Source organism: Arachis hypogaea, chromosome 8 (assembly GCF_003086295.3).
Source record: "Arachis hypogaea cultivar Tifrunner chromosome 8, arahy.Tifrunner.gnm2.J5K5, whole genome shotgun sequence".
NCBI classification, from domain to species: Eukaryota; Viridiplantae; Streptophyta; class Magnoliopsida; order Fabales; family Fabaceae; genus Arachis; species Arachis hypogaea.
The window spans coordinates 39,527,167-39,543,846 of record NC_092043.1 but is presented as its reverse complement, the minus strand read 5'-3'; the positions used below and the strand labels follow the sequence as shown (position 1 = coordinate 39,543,846).

Below are 16,680 nucleotides of genomic sequence, written 5' to 3'. Positions count from 1 at the left end.
GCCTAAAACATGAGAGTTGAAAGGTGAATCCCACTTTTTGTATTTGTGTTAGGTAGTTCAAGAAAATAGACATGGTAGAAGAGACCTTATTTAGAACTAGTTTATGTTGTTTTGTTTAGTAAAACTGTTAAAGACTTTTGTAAATTGGCTGATATAGTCAGCTAACCAATGGCTGACCACCGGTTAACCTTGGCTGACCGCCAGATAACATCAACCAAATTGGTTCAAGCTAATGACATATATAAATTGGTTGAAAACCATTTTTTACATAAACCAATTTAAATGGCTTTTTTATATTTAAATAAAAAATTCATTATTTAGTCAAATAAATCAGACTGATAATTTATTAGAATGCACATTTAGTTATATTTTTGCTGGCTGAAATTGCAAAATTAAAATTACATAATTTTTGTTAGTAGTAACAGCAAAAATAAGACATAATAAATTGCTTATTTTTGCATATACTGCTAGTGAAAATGAAACAAAATTTTTTTCCCATGTTTTCGGTCTCATTGACAATGGAAGGCGGGGTCTCCACATAAAATACAAGCACGTATCTCATGGATAATATTAATGGAGGAATTAATGATATTATAATTATTATAAGGAGGTGGAGGAGTGATGACTACAAGGTTAATGGTTTGATTGTTTCATCCATAAACAAGCTAATTTTAATCTTGAGGAATGCATTTTTTCTTTTGTGATAATTCAATTGAGTTAAAAATAAAATATCCATGGAAGATTTTATGTGAGGAACTACTACACAAAATTTGGTTATGGTGGAATATAGAAGTGCTAGTGGTTTGTGCCTGCGAAGAACTTAGAAGTTGGTTTGAAGAATCTAGATAGCAATAATGAACTCATAAAAATGTGTTATCATGCTCAAAAAAAATAAAAGGTTGGTTGAAGTGTATTATGAGCATGGTGTCTCACTTCTTGAAGTATTAGAAGGTGATACTAGTGTTGTCTACTTAGACGATGAAGAAGATATTGGGCAGGAACCAAGTGAGACTCCAATTCCTAATTTTAAACCAACTTTAGTTGATGCTCTCCTTCCAAATTCTAAGTCAAATGAACAAGAGTCTAACTCTAATCTTGGGCTAAGTGCAGCTCCAACACCCACTATTACTATTGCCAACATTGTCCCCATACCTAAATCATAACCATCCAAGTCTACCAATGTTTCTAATAAACCCAACATTAACGATTACTGGACGGTAACCGTACCCACACCATTCTAGCACCCTCGCACTTCTGTTCTGGCTTTGTGACTTGGCCCAATTATCGCTTGAAGGAGAGCGAATCGAGTTTCCAGCTGCGGTGCTTCCACCACCCACCATGGTGCTGCAACTAATAGCGACGAATGATAAAGATTTAACAAGAAGAAGAGCAACAAGAAGAAGAAGAAGATAAAGAAGAATAAGAAGACAAGAGGAAGGAAGACGGAAATTAAAGAAGAACTTAACTCAGATAAATGAGAAAATTAGGGTTTTAGGGACTAAATTGGGCACAAATACAACCCTTGTCACGTCAACTAGTCGTTGCAAGATCCAGCGTGGCAGAGAGAGTGCCACAATGGCATTTCGTTTGCTGAGTCATCACCGGAAAGGGTTGAGGGACCACATTGGTGCCCGGATCTAAATCTGGAGGACCGGTATAGGTAATTTTAAATTTCGAATACCAAAATAAGTAATCGCGTGAATCTTAGGGACCAAAATGGGAAATTAGTCCCCAAGTAAAACATTTGGGTTTTAAAATTACGGAAATACAACTTTTACAATTTGGATGTGAAAATGCAACTTTCTATAAAATTATGTAAACCGTTGAAGGGGTTCCACGATTTCTAAATATACATAAACCGTTGGAGGAATTCCACAGTTTATGTTCATATTGCATTTGGCCAGAAACCGTGGTAGAAGTTTCACGATTTTCTGTTGAAATCGAAAATAAGCATAAACCGTGAAAGGCGTCTAACGGTTTATGGTGGCACCCAGCTGCCCTGTACATACGAACCTAGAGTGATGAGTAGTGTGATGGTTGAGAGTCGTTTTCACACATTTACAAATGGAAGGGGAGGAGAATTTAAATACAAATTAGAAAGATATAATTAAATACAAAAAGAGTACTAAAAAAGAGTACTAAAAAATTATAACCAAAAGAATACATGGGCTTGTATGCTGAAAAGGATGGGTCATGTAGCTGCAGCTAAGACGAGGCCCAAAGAGTCTCTCACCACTGCTCCGATTCCTCTATGATCACTCTTCCTAACTACTGCATCAACATTTATTTTGAATAGGGAGTTTGGTGGGGCATTCCGTCTGCTTCTTGATTTTGCCAGCAGGTTTGAGTGTCGTCTTATCTTCTTCTCTTCAATTAACTGTGCTTTCCAAAAATCCTCCCAATTCTTTCATGCCTTTTAAATTTTTTCATCAACTTGTGTCGCAATTCCTTCAAAAACTAATAGATTTCTGACTCTTCATAGTTGATTCAGGAGGAAGCTAAAGAGGGACCTCTCTTTCTCCTGGAGCCTTTGCATCATCTCAATTATCCATGTCTTCAAGTTCTGACTCTCTGATGCTTCGCTCCTCAAATTAAAAGGGGATGCAAACCAAAATCTTCGAGCATAAGCGCAGTCTCCAACCAAGTGGGATTCTGCTTTTGGATTAGCTGAATGGTTTTGATTTTGTACATTAATGTCATGATATGCAATTTTGACTCTGAAGTTTCCATCCCTAGTTTTCTTCCATATGAAAATGTCTTATTGGTCTATCCTAGGAATAAGGATTTCAATAATTTGTTGAGCTTCAAATGGTAAAAAATTTCTCTAATTGCTTTCCAATTCCAGCTCTTCTCTTGATTTATAAGCTCCGACACGGTAGACTTAGGTTCCAGTGTATTTGGGGTGTCCATGGCTTCGAGCCATTCTGTTTGAGTAGCCAAGGGTCTCTCCATATCCTCACATTTCTTCCATCTTTTATCCTCCAGTATCCTTCTTTTTTCACTACACCTTTGGCTTGTCATATACTTATCCATGTATAACTTGGTGAGAAGCCTAAGTCTGAGTTTAAAAAGTTCTTTCTCCTATAGTATTTTCCCCAATAATCCTGGTAGCCAGGGAATTTGGGTTTTTCATTAATCTCCAACCTTGTTTTTCCAAGAGAGCCATGTTAAAAGCATCAATGTCTCTGAATTTTAGGCCTCCTTGTTGCTTTGGCTTGCATAGCTTATCCCACTTGACTTAGTGTATCTTCCACTATCCATTCTTTGATCTCTAGTAAAATCTATTTATTATTGATCTGATGTGCTGGCATAGGCTTGTCCGCAGTTTGAAATAGCCCATTATGTATGTTGGGGTCGCTTGAGCCACTGACTTTATTAACACTTCTTTCCCTGCTCTCGATAACAACTTCTCGTTCCAGCCTTTTAATTTCTTCCAAACTCGCTCTTGGACATAGTAAAAAACGTGCTTCTTCGATCTTCTAACAAAGGTTGGTAGTCCAAAGTACTTTGAGTATCTTTCTATAGCTTTTATCTCTACTCAATCTTGAATGATCATTTGTCTGTCAGTTGTTACATTTCGGCTAAAAGACAACTCCGACTTCTCAAGGTTTATCTGTTGTCCCAATGCGCTTTGATAAAAAAAATTAAAGCTTTTTTTGACTACTTGAATAGCTTGTCTGATGCTCTAGTAAGCAGTATACTATTATCCGCGAAGAAAAGATGATTAATTTTTAGGTTGTCTTTAGCTATCCCTATTCCCTGTATGATATTACTGTTCTGTGCCTTCCTCAAGATTCCTGCTAAAACATCAGCACAAGGTATAAATAGATAAGGGGATACGGATCCTCTTGTCTTAATCCTCTTGATGGTTGGAATAGTTTGCTAGGTCTACCATTTATGAAAATGGAAAAGGACGTCGTGTTGATACAATTCCAGATTGTTTGCGTCAATCTCTTCAGGAACCCCATAGCTAGTAGAACCTCCCTTAAGAACTCCCATTCATTCCTATCATAAGCTTTCTCCATATCTAGCTTCATCCCGATATATCCTTTTTTGCCAGTCACCTTCTTCTTCATGTAGTAGAAGATGTTAAAAGTCACTAAACCATTATCCGTTATCAACCTCTTGGGAACAAAAGCACTCTGGTTCTCCCCAATAATCTGGGGGAGAAGAGTTTCATCCTAATTGCCATTATCTTGGTTGCTATTTTCAGCACCACATTGCACAAAAAAATAGACTTGAACTCTCTTGTGTGTTTCGGTTTCTCTATCTTCATAATCATGCATATGTGTGTGTGGTTCAAGGATTTCGGATCTTCCCTTTCATTCAAGATTCTTAGGACTATTCCCGTGACATCCTTTCCCACGACATTCCACATTTTTTGATAAACAAGAGCCAGCATTTCATCGAGGCTGGGTGCCTTTGTAGGGTGCATCTGGTGCAAGGCTTGAAAAACCTCCTCTTTAGTGAAGTCAGCATTTAGAATATTAAATTTCTCCTCATCAACTCTCCCCTTCACTACCTCTACAACCTCTTATACCTCCAACATTCTTTTTGATGTAAACAGCCTCTCGAAGAAATCACACATTACTCTTTGAATATGCTTAAAGCATTCGTTATCCCCAATTTCATCCACCCGGTTCCTCCTCCTTCTTTATGAAGCCTTGTTATGAAAAAATTTTGTGTTTCGATCCCCATATTTTAGCCAACTTGTTCTTTATCGTTGACTCTACCACACTTTTTTCACCTTTAAGAGCCCATCCAAATATGCTTCTCCCTTCTTTTTCTCCTCAAAACTTCTTTACTTTATGGTAAAGTGTTTAGTTGGTTTAAAATTCTTTATGCCTCTATAATCCTCTTAGGTATATTTCCAAAGTTTTTCTTCACCCAAATGTCTAGCTTTCCTCTGCATAGCTTTATCTTCTCATGGATGCTATTAGTGTTTGATTCCCAAGCTTCCTCCAATACCTTTTGGCATTCATCATTTGTTAACTAAATTTTTTCAAAACAAAATCTGTGCACTCCACTTCTACCTTTCTTTTTATCACCTTTCAGATCTAAAAGAATTGGACAGTGGCCGGATTTATACCTATTAAGGTGATAGACAATAGTTTTGGAGAACACTTATTTTCAATCCATGTTTGCAAACGCTTGGTCTAGTCTTTCCTGAATATTGTTCTCCTCTAAGTGTCTATTTGTCCATGTAAAAGAGTGCCCGACAAGGCCTAAATCGAGCAACTCACTTGTTTAAACCGCTTTCTAAAACCTTTAACCTGTGCAAATGTAACCGGGTTTCCTCCACTTTTTTCTTGCTGGCTCAACACTTGGTTGAAGTCTCCAAATACCATCCATGGCCTGTTGGTAACTCGGCCTAGTGTCCTGAGAAGCTCCCAGCTTGTACGTTTATCTTGGTTTTCCATACAGTTATAGAAACCCGTCGTTCTCCACCACTTATTTGTTCCCTTGATCTTGACTTTCATGTCTATATGATTTGGAGACATAGATATTATATTGACCTCCAAAGAATTGTCCCATAGACAAGCCAACCCCGCTCCTCTTTGCCTTCTCTCTCCCTGATAACCGACTCCCACACTATTTTTGTAGTTCTCCTTTATATCTCATGCTCATAATCTCCTTTGCCTTCTTTTTTGTCTCTATTAAAAAGACAAGGTTGGGAACTTTCTATTTTAAGAGCTTGTGCAAAGCTCTCATTGTCTATGGGTTTCCAAGCCCATGACAATTCCAGCTCAGTATTTTCATGGCGCCCAACAGGGCTGTCCAGCAGCTTTCGTTGTTGTGCTCTCAATTTTTCGCGCCATCTTCTTTGCCTATGGCTCTGCTCCTTCTCCTTTCTCCTCCTTACCTCCACCATTTTTCCCCTTCAGGTTCATTTCAACCAGCTTTATTTTGTTTTTCTTGCTAGGGATTGATTCCCTGGCTTGCCTCTTCTATTTTCTGCTACTTTCTCTCTTACCTCCAGCTGCTGATTTATTATGTCATAGAGTCTGTATGTTATCTCCATATCATTTTCTTTCTTGGTTTCTAGCTCCTTCACTTCTTCTTTTTTATTATTGTTGACTTCTTCTTCCTCTTTTTCCATTGTCTTCCCATTTCCCTCAATTTCGCTTTCTATTTCTAGTTCTTTTTGTATTAGCTCAATTAAAAACTCTTTTTGTTTTATCCCCTTTTTGTCAGCATGTCCTAGATCCACTCTTAGTTGGGTGGCTGCTTGGGCTGTTGGCGCAGGAGGTTGGCCAGAACCTTCTCCAATATTATGACCACTCGAGTCCAACATTGTCAGGTTAGCCAACTTGTCCATAAGTTTTTCAGTGAGATTTTCTTTCAATTTTCTATTTTTTTTGTCGTGCTCTGGTGCTCTTGCTCCACTTTCTTCCCTACCTTATCTGACTTCAGCCATGGTCCCAGCTTCATATTACTATCCTGACCTTCCTTCACATCTTTTGTTGCTGTATTGTACACGCTCTCTTCATGACCTCTTTTTCTACAATAATATAGTAACATGTTGGTAGTTGTTCATACTTGAAGTCAACTCAGGCAGTCTTCTTTACTCTCCACATTCATTTTGACAATAGCTTTAACAAATCTCTCCTAATCTCGTCCTACTTCACACTCCTTGACATCTCTCATAGAAGCCGATATTTTCTTCCCTAACTTAGGGATCATATAGTGTTCAGGCAACCCCCAAATTTATATTTTAATATTAGCTTTGTCTAATTCTTCCTCTATATTTTCTTCTTTCCTTTTCCATCTCTTTCCTAGTAGCTAGTCATTTCTAAACATCCATAGATTTTCCTTTAAAACTCTATTAAGATCTATCTCTTTTTTAAAAAAGAACTAGTAGAGTTTAGGTCTTATCTCTGTTACTCTAAATCCCTTAGAATTTTTTAAAATATTGGGCATAGCAGTTTGAATCCAGGCTACATTAATGTGTTTGTTGGTAATGAGCTTTTTTACTATGCTTTTCTTTTAGAATCTCACTCTTCAGAGATATCTTCATAGTCATATATTATCAATGCTTTTTCTTTTTCCACCGTTCCATTAGTGTTTTGACGATTTTATTCTTCTTTCTCACCTGTTTTATTTCAGGATTGAAGCCGAGTTACCCTTTCTTAATTGCTGCTTTGGGGTGGTTCACGATTAGGAATGGAGGCTTTCACAATAGCAAAATAGATATTTAACACTACACTTTTCAAACCCTAGGAAAGCAAACCTTGAGATTGGAAAGAGAGGAATTTCAACATAAGTACACTAATATTCTTCAAAATGATATTAGTTTCGAGCACATGCGGTTAAGGTGTCTAAAAGGGTTATTAAGTCTTACTCAACTCATAACAAATACTGTTAAAAAATTGAAATTATATATGGTCCAGATTAGGTAAATAGCTTAATTAAGTTTCTTTTGAAAAAAGAGTTTAAACAATAAATACTTATATTAAAAGTAGCTTATAAATAAGTTATTATGTATTTGATTTTTTAATCTTAAAAGTTTATTTTAAAAGAAGACTAATAAAAAACTTTTTATTATAAAAGAAATTATTTTTTAATTTTTTCATAAACATTTAAATAACTTTTTAAAAAGTTACAATTTAATTTTAAAAATTACACTTAAATATTAATACTATAATTTTTTATAAGTTAAAAATAAACAAAAAATATTTATAGACTATTCAAACTGGCCCAAAATCATAAAAGCGTATAAAGAAATTATGCAAATGCATTAATTAAATTACTAAATTAAATTAAATAATACATATAAGTTTACACTTAAAGAAATCTACTCTCCAGGACATTAAAATAGATTGGTAAAAGAAAATAGAAAGTTGAGAGAAGCACTACCAAAAAATAATGATTAATTCAAACTTCAAATACATTAGCCACTCGCTTTAGGAGTTTTTTATTTAAATACATTAAAAAAATATTTATTAAAATAAATAATTTTAAATATAATTACAAAAATAGACAGCATGTCTTATCTCGCTTACAGTGTAAGCGAGATATAGTAAGATAAATTTTTAACAGTTATAAAAAGATGTGCAATCCTTGACATTCTTCACATACATTTTATATTTTCTTCTCCTTCGTTTCTCTTCCAAAAAATGGATAAAAATATCCAATAGTAACAAATATGTGGTTGTCTGTGTGTATCTCAATTGTTGTATGAGAAACAGTGACAATTGGGTGATATTTGAGTATGAATCCGTTACTGTTACGCATTCGGCGAGTAAGTTCCTTATCCGAGTCGAAGAATTTGATATTGAGTAATCTTGGTGGTTTCGAGAGAAAAAATATTGGAGGGTTCGGTGTAGGTTGCTAGCACCATTGGAAAACGGAGTTTTTCGGTTTCGTCTGTTTCGCCTCCAAGGTGACGAACATGTGGGACTCATGTTTGACATCCATGGGAGAGTTAAATCTTAGTGCTAACCTCATAAATCAGTAACTGATCTAGTGACAAACGCCATCGAAGGACCCTCTGCTTGATGCATTCCCAATTCTTTGTTTCTTCATGCACTCTTCTCTTTGTATGCTTTTCTACTCAGTTCTTCCATCCAATACTTGCCTTATGAACCTGAAATCACTCAACAAATACATCAAGACATCGAATGGAATTAATGAATTAAAATCACCAATTTAAGGTCTAAAAAGTATGTTTTCACATTTAAGCAAAATCCAAGGGAGAATTATAAAACCATGCTATTTCATTGAATAAATGTGAGTAAATGATAAAATCCCCCAAATTAAGCACAAAATAAACCACGAAATCGGGGTTTATAACTGCTCTTGCCGGTTCTTGCTCTGTTGCGTCAACCCTATCAATTTGTCAACAGTTGCAACAATAACACGAATTCAATTTACGGAATATCATAATGAGTTACAAATTCGGAACACAAGAAAACCATAAAGGATGGTTACTTTGCTGCCATAGGATATATGAAAACCTGTCGGTCAGGTGGACAGCACATCGAAAATCTCTGATATATCCAAAATATCAACATTGGAGTGCAGTCAGTTATGTCTGTCGTACCTCGATGCGCTGCAGAGCGCAGCGAATGGTAGGTCCATGCAAGCACCGCTGAACCCCAAGACAGACCACGGCACGTCTGAAAGTCGGCAAGTAGTGACGGCCACCGGAGATGGACCAGGTTGTTCGACTTGTCCGTCATCAGATAACCTCAATCAGTAACATGATGTAACACTTCGCATATTGTCAGAGTGTCTCTGGATCAGTGGTGTCAGGCATATGTCGGACTCAGTCCCGAAGCCATGTTAGCTTCAATGAGAAAGACTCCTTCCTTTGCGCCCTCTGCTGCTGAACCACTGGAGGTCTGACACCAAGTAGACGCTCCACTAACTCCCACGCCTCAGTGCTGTACCATCTGTAGAAATTACGGAAGCACCCTCACTGGCTTCCCATGCGCGCGTATCCTTGGGTGGTACACAACATCCTGCAGGGTGATGATGCACTCACCCCATGGTAGGTGAAATATGTGGGTCTCCAAACGCTAGCGCTCCATGAATGTCATAATCAGAGAATTGTCAAAGACAAAGTCCCTGAGAGGCACTGTGTAGCCAAAGCCAGCCTCCCGTAAATACAGAGTGATGATGTCCAATGGTGGAAGCGTGTGACTCACTCGCCGAAAAAGAAGTAGACGATGTCTCTGATAACAAATAAATGATCACAATTAGAAATATATTATATACGTGCATTGACATAACAAACTGAGTTAACTATTATATACATTTATTTAACAGAAGTTTATAAATATATACTAACTAAATTTATTTAAATAAAATCTTTTACGTTAATAATTACTAAGTTAATAAATATTTTCTCAATACGTTAATTAAAATAAAAACATTTAGTAAAATAATTAATAATTTAATTAACAATTTTTACTTAATAATTTAATTTAGATAAGTACAAAATTATATAATTGTTTACTTCAAAAATAATTTTTACTTGGATTGTTAATAACTAAATTAATAAATTAAAAATATTTAATTAATAAATTAATTTTAAAGGTTGAAAAAATTTACTTCAATATTTAATATCTAAATTAATAATTATGTACTTAAAAATTTAATCACAAAAAAAATTAGAACCACATTCCTAAAATTATACTTTATCAGTGACTTGTTGCTAACGATACATTTAGCCACCTAAATCATAAATTGTATTCTAGTTCAATCATAAATTGTATTCTAATTCTTGGCAAATATCTTAATAATGGATATACATATATGCGATAACATAAACGTAAAGATAAAAAAACTAACTGCGAAGTCGGCTGTCCTAGCGAGGTGCTATATCACATTCAGTCGATTGATGTTTGGATCACGTGCGCTATCTTAGTGTTACTAAATAATATGGTCAAAAAAGGATAGATAAGAGGAAAAAGTAGTGAAAAAATTGAAAATAAGGCTCAAAATCTTGTTGTGAATGACATGTATATATAGGTTTCGCCCAAACTTATTTCGTTTACAATCCCGTTTACACTGTAAACGGATAAGATTTTTTTTATGACCAGATAAAATAAGACATACTAAATATTTTTGTAATTATTTTTAAAATTATTTATTTTAATAAATATTTTTTTAATTTATTTAAATAAAAAATCCCTCACTTTAGTACTTTAGGAATAGTGCATTATTAATTTATTTTTTTAACTAAATTTATTAATTTCAAGAAGGGCGCGAAAAGTGGGTGAATACAGTGATATGAGAGGCGCGAAAACCCTAAGTTCTTAGTGCCTCCTTCTCTGACGGTGATTTGGTCTTTCTCTCAACTTCGCTCTGCTCTCTGTCTCTTTTTCTGATGTCTTCCCTCTTGTTTGCTTGATAATCTTCTTGTCAATCATAAAATTGCAGGAATGATGCATAGGACGGATCAATGGCGGCGTGAATTTGATTCACAAACATTTGGTAATAATGCACTCTATGTGTTTGTTATTTTGCTTCTTAGAAATTGGAATCGTTTAATTACTTCCAGTTTAGTGTTTCAATAACTCTCTTGCATTCTATGTATATTGAAGAATTACTACTCAATTGCTGTCATGAAATAATTTACATATCTGGTTTATTACCTCTGCTCCACTTTTGCCCATTTTCTTCTTGAATTTCATGATTATGCTTTAATTTTATACGTTACTATTTTGGTTCAGTTTAAGTGGTGGGCGAGGATATGATCTGTGGCACTTGTACCACAGCTTCTAAATCACTGTAAGAACCATTTTCTTCTTAAGCTTTTAACTTCAAATCTTATTTTATTCGTCAAAATTTAAGTATGGTCTCTCCATCCGCTCCCTCCCCCCCTCCCTTTCCAACCTTCTTTTCAGTTATACTCTTTGAAAATTATACCCGATCCATAATAGTTCTCAGTTCAACCAGTGAAAAGTTTTCTTTGGTAGAACGCAAAGGCTTGCAATGTTTGATTTCTTTTCTTTATCTTTCTTTTTTTTCTTGTGTTCATACCATGTTCTCTATTCTTGGTGTTTATCTTTATTTTTGTACTAATATTTAAGGGGTTGGTTTTTCTTTTGTAGAAGTTTCAAAGAACTATTGTTGCAGAAATCATTCAATTTTCGGGTTCAGTTCTTCTCCAATTGCTCCCCTAAGAAGCTAAGAATGGATAGTAATCTTAATTGTAGCATTGAGGGCAACAAAAAGGTGTGTAGAGGTGCCTTGGTTGTCCTAGAAGGCTTGGATCGTTCTGGGAAGTCCTCTCAGTGTAGCAGACTAGTCAATTATTTTGAGAGTCAAGGAATTTCTGCTGAATTATGGAGATTTCCTGACAGAAACACTGATGTTGGGAAAATGATATCTGCCTATCTTACTAACACTTCACAGTTGGATGATCATACTATTCATCTCCTCTTTAGTGCCAATCGTTGGGAGAAGAGGTTTTGTGTCTCCCCCACCCTTTTCTGATGATTAATAAATGTTTACATTGTTATCCGTATAATTGAAGACTGCGCGTATAAACAATAAGATGGACCTTTATTGAAGTAGGAACTAGGAAGCTCAGGTTGATGGTTCCAATAAACTTGTGCATTTTGTAATCTACACCATATTATGTTGGCATAACTGATAACAAAAAAAATCAATAACTGCTGCTTAGCTTGATGTTATAATACCAATCTTAAGTATATGCAGGTTTTTTAGCTTTGAGGGAAGCATATCAAAGAAATCTGATAATGTATCTGAGTGATTCTCATGACTACACTAATATGGCTGATATGACTTTGCTGATATTGTAACAAGATGTATATCCTGGATATTTTGTTGCACTGGGTTATCTGTATATTTTTGCTAGTGTTTTTTGGTTACAAGTAAATTCTAATGTTACTTTGAAATATCTTAAATCAAATCAGTTTTTTATGTATTTATGATGGTTAGTTTGGACTAGTACTATCTGTTGCTTATAAAGTTTTAAGTATTTTTACAAGTTAAGGTAGTTTGTAAACATATTTGAACTCGTAGATCTTACATTCAAATATGTGTGTGTTGACTTTGTAGGTCACTGATGGAAACCAAACTCAAATCTGGAACAACTCTCATTGTTGACCGCTATTCATATTCTGGTGTGGCTTTCTCCGCTGCCAAGGGACTTGATATTGAGTGGTGTAAGGTAAATTCTTAAGTAATCTGTTTTCTGTTGCGGTGAAAAAATCAACGGCGCAAATGAGAGCTTCCATTCTAGTTAAGAGTTTTTGTAATATGTGTTTTCTGTTAACTACACTAATAGGTTCTATCTCTATTAGTTAATCATGAACACATTTTTTAGGCTCCAGAGGTTGGGCTGCTTGCTCCGGATTTGGTAGCTTACCTTGATATTCCACCGGAGGTAATATGAAACTTCTTTCCGTGTAGCCAATAGAAAAGTTCTGTTTTGGGCAAGTTTTAAGCCTCAATCCAATATCTGCTTTGTTAAAAAGAAAATTTTACTTTCCACTGGTTTTTATTTTCTTTCATGCTGGGAAAACAAGATTTTTATTCTACTGAAAGAAATCCATGCTTCTTTTCTGAAGTGTTTCTCGGCTCTCTTTCTTTGTTCAATCTTGCTCAGATTTTTTTGAAGTAAAGGGAGTGTGGGAAGTTGGGACAATAGTTACATCATACATGTATTACCGTTTTCCAAGAGGGTGTTCTGTTCTTAATATAGAGATGTGTTGTGCTGTACTGCTATTTCGTCTGTAAAATTAACACTTTGATATAAACCTGAATGAGCTTTTGGCACTACATGCACAAGGGTTTTCCGACCTCTTTCGGTGTTTTTGGCTAGCATATTTAAGTATTGGTTCATTCATGTTGGTGTACCATTGTTTGTTTATTTGTATTTTCCCATACATTCCATATATATCAGAAAGCCGCAGAAAGAGGAGGATATGGAGGTGAGAGATATGAAAAGTTGGAGTTTCAGAAGAAAGTTGCTGAAAGTTACAAAGCTCTTCATGATGTCTCCTGGAAGGTAATTGGCTGCTTATATGACCACTGCTCCTGAAATTAACAGTTCTGACATTAAGGCTATATTTGATAAGTGTTTTAAAACAGAAGAAAATATAGACATTAGGCAATGAAGATAATGTCTATCACAACTCTTCCTAGTTTTTTGTAGACAAAATTTGGCTAATTTTTTTAGAGAGGAGATATTTTACTTGTTCCTTTACTTGTATCTGTTTCTTTCTTTGGACACGTTGGTGTCTTTAAATGTCTGTAGTATTTCTTAGGACTATTACCAATCAAGGCCTACAGATTTTTATAGCTGACTGTCACTCTGTGTTTCACTTTTTTGGCTTTTCATTTTGTTGGCAAAGGGGGTGGAATTTCATTCTAAATAAACCTTCTTATTTTGTTCTTGTTTTTGCCTTTGTTCCTCCTTTTTCTCTTTCCACTGGCTTGGTGCAGTCTGTAGATGCTTGCCAACCCATTGAAGATGTGGAAAAACAGTTACAGGAGATAGTATTTGATTGTGTCACAGAGTGTCAGAAGGGGAAGAAGCCGCTCTCCCTCTTGTGGTAAAAGTAGACTTATCATACTCTTGAAAGGGATATAGACAAATATGTGAGGATCAATCATGAACCTTATAATATTCGGTTGTGTTTGTTTCATTCTTATTTCCTATGTATCATTAGTTAGACATTTGTTTTCTATATATATAATGGCAAATAGGCTTTTTGTAATCTCGGTGAGAGCACTGTATAATTAAATTTCACTGAAGTTAACCTTTATAGTTTTCTTTTTTTTTTTTTGGTCAGAAACCTTTATAGTTTATACACTACAATAGAGTTTCTTGGCTATGGTATTGAAGTTCATATTCTCCAATTTGGCCTTTTGTCCCCAGAACTTTTTCCTACTATTATGTATGTTTAATTATCTACATGCTTACGGTATCAAATTGTCAAGGCTGGAATCTACTTTTTCTTTGTGCTTTTTAAAATCATTTTTTCATGTCTCATTTATGTCAATATTCTATATTTTTTATGAAAATGCCTTTTCTTCTCATTTTTATCCCCTTGACAACATTTAAAATAATGTTTTCTTTGTTCCTGTAGAAAATTGAATTAATCAATATACTAATATAATTTTGGCTGTGTACCAAAAAAAAAATATATCAGTAACCAATTAGTTAATGCAAATAAAAATACATATTTGATGTTTTATTAATATTTTATTATATTATTTAAACAAGTTTAATTATTTATTTATTATAAATTTAGTTATTTTATTTGATAGATTTAATTATTATAATTAATTATTTAGTTGAAAAAATTGTGAATATATATATATATATATAATAGTTAATTTGGTGATTATTTTTAGTATATATAAAATATTCTTTTAAAATAATCTCATAAGTTTGGTGCAATAAATTTCAAATAAATTTCTCCCTAGTTATCCGTGATAGAAAGCTTTAAAAAGTTAAATTTGGTGGCATAAGCAATGCTCGATGATTTTGTTTATCAAGCAACGGATAGATAGATCATAGAATCTTACATTTGAAGACACTGAATAGTGAATACAGTCAACTCTCAAAGTTCACAAGTAAGACACGTAAGGTTCCAATTCCATACTTAGTGACAAGATGGTAAATATAGCAAAAATTATGTCCATTTCAGGAAGAAAAAGGATTGGCTTTGGGGCAATCTATATTAATCTCCTTTGACAAGGCGCGAAGCCATGAAAATTGAAAGATTTCAACCTTCCATTAATAAATTTCCTATATAAATATTCTTAGGGTTTTTTATTCCCCACCCTTTTCATTTCTATTTTAACAATATTTTTCTTATTTTTCCAGCTCGTTGCTAATGTTTTTTGATTTACTAAACACATGTCATTTGTATTACTTAAAAAATTATCGATATAACAATGAATTTAGATCCTCAAGTTAAACTTTTAGAATACTGCTAAGTTGACGGTTATTATGACTAGATTAAATCAAGCGTCACATATACAATATACAGTATGTAACATATAATCAATTAATGATTAATAAAACGAAAAGTTATGTTACCAAAGTATTAAAAATAATTTATTAGAATTAATCTAATTATTCTTTTTACCCCAATTGACTGATAAAATCCAATTATTGTCTTCGAGAATTGAGGAGGTAGAGTCTCTACTCTCTACTAAAAGGTTTCTTATTTTTAATTTTTATATGTCACAATTCACTTCCTAGAAATTGATACTTTTAAGTTTTAATTAAAAAATTATCAAAATAGGGACTATCTTGAGCAACCAGATTTTTCACATATCATTATAGTAACACAGGTTTGATTAGTTTGGTACTTAATTAATTTTTTAAAAAAATATATAAAATAATATATAAATTTATGATAGTTAATTTTGTCTTTATTTATTATTTTTTTATATCAATCATAATACATATACATAAAAAATCAATAATTAATTAATTATTATATAAAAATTTGTGTTTAATAATACTTTTTTATTATATTATTATAAAAAAATTTATATTTTTATATTTCATATCATATTTCATTTATACTACGATTTTACGAGTGAGTTAAATAAGACAAACTTTTATCTATTTACCGTATAAATAAAATAAGACTAAAAAACAGTTAAATACATGATTATTCTTATTTCATTCGTGGATATGTTATAATTTTATATATATCTTAATAACAGTAGGTTTATTTTTCCTATTTAAAAAATTCACATCACAACAATACTAATAAAAATATCAATTATGTTAGATATATAATAAAATAAGCTATTAGCGTATAATATATATTGAAATATAAAACACATAATAAAATAAATTAAACTGTATATATATTTATATATAAATATATAATGATTACTTTTTTAAGTTTATTTAGTATTTTTGTAAAAACATATTTCATCACATATTTTATTTACAAAACTTTAAAAAATTAAAAAAAGAATAAACAAAAAATAAAAATATTACTTACACAAAAATGTTTTTTTATTAGAAAATAACTAAAAAATATTAAATAATTTAATATAATACATTTTAGTTATTGTCTTTACATAAATATTTTTTCTGGCCACCAAAAGAAAAAAATGCGAGATTCAACGAATTTTCATTTATAAAATAGTTTAATTTTAAAATTTTAATATATTAATAGTATAAAATATTTTATTAATTATATAACTATAATTATTTTTTTAAATAAT

At 33.2% G+C, this 16,680-nt stretch overlaps 1 protein-coding gene and 1 long non-coding RNA gene across 7 annotated transcripts; both read left to right on the top strand.

The window, feature by feature from the left end:
* Positions 1-2,246: 2,246 nt before the first annotated feature.
* On the top strand, positions 2,247-7,310 carry LOC140174610 (uncharacterized). 2 transcript variants are annotated; one of them, XR_011864346.1, is made up of 3 exons: positions 2,247-2,341; positions 2,492-2,644; positions 7,108-7,310. It is a non-coding gene; the product is annotated as an uncharacterized lncRNA (long non-coding RNA). The 2 variants fall into 2 exon arrangements; XR_011864347.1 differs by having other exon boundaries at positions 2,295-2,341; positions 2,483-2,644.
* A 3,344-nt stretch (positions 7,311-10,654) lies between these two features.
* LOC112707407 (thymidylate kinase) lies at positions 10,655-14,340 on the top strand. Of its 5 annotated transcripts, none has more exons than XM_025759130.3 (8): positions 10,655-10,792; positions 10,888-10,941; positions 11,181-11,238; positions 11,562-11,918; positions 12,535-12,646; positions 12,803-12,862; positions 13,382-13,486; positions 13,924-14,340. In XM_025759130.3, exons 3-8 carry the CDS (start codon positions 11,201-11,203, stop codon positions 14,035-14,037), a joined length of 786 nt encoding a protein of 261 aa, XP_025614915.1. In that variant the 5' UTR covers positions 10,655-10,792; positions 10,888-10,941; positions 11,181-11,200; the 3' UTR covers positions 14,038-14,340. The 5 variants fall into 5 exon arrangements, with proteins under 5 accessions (XP_025614915.1, XP_025614916.1, XP_072057840.1 ...); XM_025759131.3 differs by having other exon boundaries at positions 10,663-10,792; positions 11,565-11,918; XM_072201739.1 differs by having other exon boundaries at positions 10,685-10,784; positions 11,565-11,918.
* The last annotated feature ends 2,340 nt before the right edge of the window (positions 14,341-16,680 follow it).

Excerpts from the sequence above, each read along its gene's own strand:
- LOC112707407 (XM_025759130.3), top strand. The coding sequence starts at position 11,201 with ATGATCTGTGGCACTTGTACCACAGCTTCTAAATCACT. Across the intron at positions 11,239-11,561 it reads ACCACAGCTTCTAAATCACT|AAGTTTCAAAGAACTATTGT; the intron begins GTAAGAACCATT and ends TTTCTTTTGTAG. Across the intron at positions 12,863-13,381 it reads ACCTTGATATTCCACCGGAG|AAAGCCGCAGAAAGAGGAGG; the intron begins GTAATATGAAAC and ends CATATATATCAG.